This window comes from Engraulis encrasicolus, chromosome 23 (assembly GCF_034702125.1).
Source record: "Engraulis encrasicolus isolate BLACKSEA-1 chromosome 23, IST_EnEncr_1.0, whole genome shotgun sequence".
Lineage (NCBI taxonomy): Eukaryota > Metazoa > Chordata > Actinopteri > Clupeiformes > Engraulidae > Engraulis > Engraulis encrasicolus.
The window spans coordinates 36,750,150-36,756,205 of record NC_085879.1 but is presented as its reverse complement, the minus strand read 5'-3'; the positions used below and the strand labels follow the sequence as shown (position 1 = coordinate 36,756,205).

The 6,056-nt window shown below is 46.1% G+C and overlaps 1 protein-coding gene across 1 annotated transcript in view; it reads right to left on the bottom strand.

Annotated features, from left to right (window-relative positions):
• The window catches only part of si:cabz01068815.1 (solute carrier family 51 subunit beta), a 15,834-nt gene extending 12,466 nt beyond the window's left edge, over positions 1–3,368 (bottom strand). Inside the window, exons 1-2 of the mRNA XM_063189601.1 lie at positions 3,124–3,368; positions 1,652–2,041 (exon numbers count right to left, since the gene is read on the bottom strand). Coding sequence (XP_063045671.1) covers positions 1,652–2,041; positions 3,124–3,172 — 439 coding nt within the window. The 5' untranslated portion in view covers positions 3,173–3,368. The remainder of the gene's footprint in view (positions 1–1,651; positions 2,042–3,123) is intronic.
• Between the last annotated feature and the right edge of the window lie 2,688 nt (positions 3,369–6,056).

Sequence of the window (6,056 nt, the reverse complement as noted above, 5' to 3'; positions counted from 1 at the left end):
ACACAGCACTCCACAGCACACAAGTGAACACTGCACACTGCACACAACGAAATTGCATTTATGCCTCACCCGTGCAAGGGGGCAGCCCTCAGTGGCGCCCCATGGGGAGCAGTGCGGTGGGACGGTACCATGCTCAGGGTACCTCAGTCATGGAGGAGGATGGGGGAGAGCACTGGTTGATTACTCCCCCCACCAACCTGGCGGGTCGGGAGTCGAACCGGCAACCTCTGGGATGCAATTCTGACGCCCTAACCGCTCACCCATGACTGCCCAAGTATTGCGTGAGGAACACTTTCAGATAATTTTGTCCTTTTTCGTATACTGAGATATTTCAATCCAGTCCGAATCTGCCTTTTCTTTTACCGACGTCCTGAGATAAAAATCGCATTACCCCACGTCCATACATAAAACTAGTCCCGTCGGAAAAGTGCTCTGTGGAGTTATTAGGCTCTAAATGAACACCCACCAATTGGCTAAATGCTGGTTAGAATTCAGTTTGGCTGCTTGAGAAGAAAACTTACAAGTAGCCACTTTGGCCTATTAATTAATGAGAGTGTGTTTGGCTAGAAAGTAGGGGTGTAAATCACAGCATCCATGACGATACGATACGGTATCGATTACTTAAAGCAGCGATTTGATTATTTTCGATGATCCACGATACAATGCGATCCGATTAAATGGTCAGATTATATCACGATATATCTCATACATTTCTATTAATGATAGACTGATATATATATCGGGCCGATATTTGCATATTTTAAGTGTAACGGTATCGGCCGATACGCGTGTGGTTTTGGCAGATACGCAATATTTATTATTTTATGTCATTTGGGTTTTTTTAAAAGCACCAAGACACTTTATTTTTTTATTACTTGATTGTTAGACATTACTTGATTGTTAGAGTGGGTAACAAGTTCTACCTCAATTTGATAATGTTAAAGGAATGTTTATTTTTAACTTGAGACCTGGAATATTTGTCATTTTTAAACCTTTTTTTAAATCCATATCGGCCCCAAATATCGGGTATCGGAAATCTGTATCGCCCAAGGGTGATGAAAAAAAAAAATCGGTATTGCATCGGCCATTTAAAACATGTTAAAAAGTTCATTGAAAGGAATTGAGATTTTCACTTGTTTATTTCCAGAATTTATGCTACCCATTCACTAATGTTACCTTTTTCATGAATATTTAACACCACCATGAAATATAGTATTCATTGTGACTGGAAAAATTGCACTTTTCATACATGAAAAGGGGGATCTTCTCCATGGTCCGCCATTTTGAATTTCCAGCATTTTAGCTGCAAAAATGACTGTACTTGGGCCATACTAGAAAATATTACTTAGTAAACAATCATGAAAAGGTCAAATTTGGCAATAGGCGAGTTTCAATGAGCAGCATAGTTGCAGTACCTTTTTTGACCATTTCCTGCACAGTGTCCCTTTAAAGCCCTGGTTTTTACTATTTGTATTTGAAGATGCTGTGTACATAGCTGATGTTACCCACAGGGCCTCTCCTGATGGCTACTGTTCTACTGTTCTACTGAGTCTTTCCTGGCACAGTTTGTTTATTGTCTATTTGTGTGTTCGTGGTGTTAGCGATTGCAATAGCAGGCCATTCATTAATTTCAGACTGCTGTTCTACTCACGGACTCTCTCCTGGCACACGTCGTACTTGTCCAGTGACTTCCAGCGTGTTGCGAGTCCCTCAGGGGCCGGCAGCAGCCGCAGCCTCCCCTTGTGGGCCCCCAGCCACAGGCTGCGGTTCAGACTCAGCAGCCCGCCCTGGGCCTCGCACCCCCACGCCAGGTGCTCCGCGCCATCGCACGCCTCCATCACCAATGGCCGCTCGCGGAACGCCGAGAGGCAGCGCTGCGTTCCGACGTTCCGCAGGAAGCGCTGGTCCTGCCACGCCCACTGCTGCAGGTCGTCGTCAAGGTTACAGCGGCAGAGTTTGACCCCGGGTGACCCCTCTGTTGTTGAGGAGTCCTGAAGACAGAGGTTATCCGCGGCGTTGTGGATCATCAGACCCACTGACCCTGTGTTGCATGTAAACATACACACAACACATATAAAACATACAGCATACACAAGGCATTACTATGTACAGAATTGTAAACACACACAGCTGTAAGCCATATAAAGACATATACACATACAAGACATGTATGCATACACTATAAAAATACATACAAGACAAGTCATACACATACTTTACAAGGCATTACAATATACACATATAGGCCGCTGTACACAAGACATTTATATGCAAACATACAGCCACAGCAACATAAACACAAAGCTCAGAATTTTAGCACCTCTGTGCTAAAAGTTTAAATCGGAAACTATAAACAATGAACTCATATTAATTTATATCCTGCCACTGTTAAATGGTCAGAATGGCTTTCCCATAACAAGCAACCCATCAATATCAGTATGACAAATAATCAAATAGGCCTAATCAAGAACTATGACTCTTGAGTGACATATACTGTAGATCAAATGAAACATTTACTTTTTTTAATCTCTACTATTGTTTTAGTCTCTTCCAGATTGTCTCGGTTTTTAATGGTCTGTCCCGGGAAAACATACTTTCCTGGACACTTCATGAAGGATGTCGTTGCATACAAGCATAGAGGTCAATTTGAGATTATTATTATTATTACTATTATTACATTCCACTTAGCTGACGCTTTCGTTTTTGTTCAAAGCGATTTACAACTATTGTTTTTTCAGGGTATTGGTTACAGCACCTGGAGCAATGTGGGGTTAGGTGCCTTGCTCAAGGACACTTCAGCCATTGATGGAAATGTCAGGGGGGATTCGAACCTGCAACCCCTAGATTGAAAGACCAACTCTCTAACTACTAGGCCACGGCTGACCCATATATCCAGGTTTATCCACCCTAGTTAGAGGTGGCAACCCTAATCACCCTCTCTCTCTCTCTCTCTCTCTCTCTCTCTCTCTCTCTCTCTCTCTCTCTCTCTCTCTCTCTACTCTGTTCTCTCTATAGCACCTCTACTCCAATACTGTATACATTCAAAGTTGAAGATTACTTAATAATAAGACTGAATAATAAGTGTAATTATTTTTCTACAGTCAAGCTGACTGACAGACCTACCGTGCAAAAGAAGGCACAGCGACACCACTATGACCCAGAGATGATGCATCTCTCCTGAGAGGTAAGATGTGCTCTCTACTGACAGGTAAGATCTTCTCTCCGCTCACAGGTAAGGAACTCCTCTCTCTCTCCTCAGGTAAACCACTCCTCTGACAGGTACCGTGAGGACTCCCCTCTCTCTTCACAGGTAAAGGACCCTCTGCACAGGTAAGATCTCCTCCCCTCACAGGTAAAGGACCCTTTGCACAGGTAAGATCTCCTCCCCTCACAGGTAAAGGACCCTCTGCACAGGTAAGATCTCCTCTCCTCAAAAGGTAAAGGACACTCTGCCCAGGTAAGATCTCCTGTCTCTCCAAAGGTAAAGGACCGTCTGCACAGGTAAGATCTCCTCTCCTCAAAAGGTAAAGGACCCTCTGCACGGGTAAGAGCTGCTCTCTTCACAGGTAAAGGACCGTCTGCACACAGGTAAATCTTCTCACTGGTGATGCCACGTCTTTTGCAGGTGATGACCCTCCTCTCCTGAGAGGTGAACGACCCTTCTGCGATGACAGACAGGCACAGCAAAGACTCGTGTCTCTCCTCCTCCCAGGTGAAGACCGCTCTCTCTGAACAAAGGTAAGAACCCTACTCCTCAGAATGAAACCCCTCCTCCTCCACACTGGCAGGCGACAACTCTGCAGGTGACAGCTCCTCGTCACCTCTTCTTGGTGGTGACAGCCAGGCTAAGACACTCCTCTCTCTCCTGTCAGGTGGAGGACTCCTCTGCTACGAGGTGCAGGTACAGTAAGGTACTCCCCTCTCTCCTGACAGGTAAGAACGGCCGTCAGATGTGATACAAGGACTCTTCTCCTCACAGCTAAACCATTCCTCTGTACCGTGACCGTCAGGTAACAACTCCCCTTCTGTCCTCTTCACCTCTCCTCAGTGGTGACAGCCAGGTAACCCACCCCTCTGCATTCACATGCATGCACAGAAAGGTACTCCTCTCCCTCCTGTCAGGATAAGGACTCCTCTCTCTCTCTGTCTCTCTGTCTCTCTGTCTCTGTCTCTGTCTCTCTCTCTCTCTCTCTCTCTCTCTCTCTCTCTCTCTCTCTCTCTCTCTGTCTCTCTGTGTCCTCTTCACCTCTTCTTTGTGGTGACAGGTAAAGGTACTGCTTTCTTCTGTCGGCTAAATGACTCCTCTTCCTCTCCTCTCTTCCCTGACAGGTTAAGAACTCCCTTCTCTCTCTCTCTCTCTCTCTCTCTCTCTCTCTCTCTCTCTCTCTCTCTCTCTCTCTCTCTCTCTCTCTCTCTCTCTCTCTCTCTCTCTCTCTCTCTCTGTGTGCTTCAGAAGAGAAACAGGGCAGTGCGCCCAGCCATCACGCCCATCTGGTCCTGTGTCATGTGACAGCGCAGAGCGTCAGTATGTTGATAAGACCTTGTCGTTACCCTTTGGCCCGGGAAAAAATAAAATATCTTCACTTTCACCCTGATGCACAGTGCTATAGCTGCTGAGGTTTTCACTCTTCGCTCTCTCTCTCTGTGTGGGCCTCGCCCCCTGTGTGTGTGTGTGTGTGTGTGTGTTTGTGTGTGTGTGTGTGTGTGTGTGTGTGTGTGTGTGTGTGTGTGTGTGTGTGTGTGTGTGTGTGTGCGCGCGCGTGTGTGTGCGTGTGTGTGTGTGTGTGTGGGCGTGTGGGCCTCGCCCCCTGTATGTGTGTGTGTGTGTGTGTGTGTGTGTGTGTGTGTGTGTGTGTGTGTGTGTGTGTGTGTGTGTGTGTGTGTGTGTGTGTGTGTGTGTGTGTGTGTGTGTGTGTGTGTGTGTGTGTGTGTGTGTGTGTGAGTGTGTCTGAGAGTGATTTTAAGGCGTGATGCAACAAAATGCAGAGCAGCTGTGAGGGAACGTGTTGAATACCTGTGGCAACACGAACTCCAACCCTCGCATAGCCCACCTCATTCCTCCGCACCATGCATACACTCATTTACACTCTTTTTTTCACTCTTTCTCTTTTTTCTCTCCCTCCATTCCTTCCCCAGCTTCATACAATTGCCTCATACACTCATTTATTATGCTGTCCACCTTCCTCCTCCCTTCCCCTGCCTGATTCTCTTGCATGCCTTATTCCACAGCACCATGCATCAATTCATTTATGCACTCTCGTTCTTAACTTAATTTCCCCTCATTATTCTCTCTCTCTATTTCTCTCTATCTCTCTTTCTCTCTCTCTCTCTCTCTCTCTCTCTCTCTCTCTCTCTCTCTCTCTCTCTCTCTCACACACACACACACACACACACACACACACACACACACACACACACACACACACACACACACACACACACACACACACACACACACACACACACACACACACACACACACACACACACACACACACACACACACACACACACACACACACACCCTATCTCAGTCCATCTACCCATGCATAAACATAATACTGTATATTACGAGAGGAGAGGTGAGAAGAGAAGAGGATAGCAGAGGAGAGGATGAGAGAGGAGAGGAGAGGAGACGAGAGGAGAGGAAAAAAGAAGTGAGAGAAGGAGAGCAAAGGAGAGGAAGATGGCACAAACATCACACACACACACACACACACACACACACACACACACACACACACACACACACACACACACACACACACACACACACACACACACACACACACACACACACAAATAGTTAAGGCTTTAATTCATTTTAAATGAAGCACCTGGGAGGGCCTGGCTGGTCGTAAACTGAACTTTTGTGTTATTTATACAGTAGAGAAGTGCTATATATAGACATGCCATGATGGCAATACTACACAAAGGCCCATTACACAAACAGCTGACGCAGCACAGGTTGAGGAGCATGGAGAGAGAGAGTAGAGAGAGAGAGAGAGAGAGAGAGAGAGAGAGAGAGAGAGAGAGATAGAGAGAGTAGAGAGAGA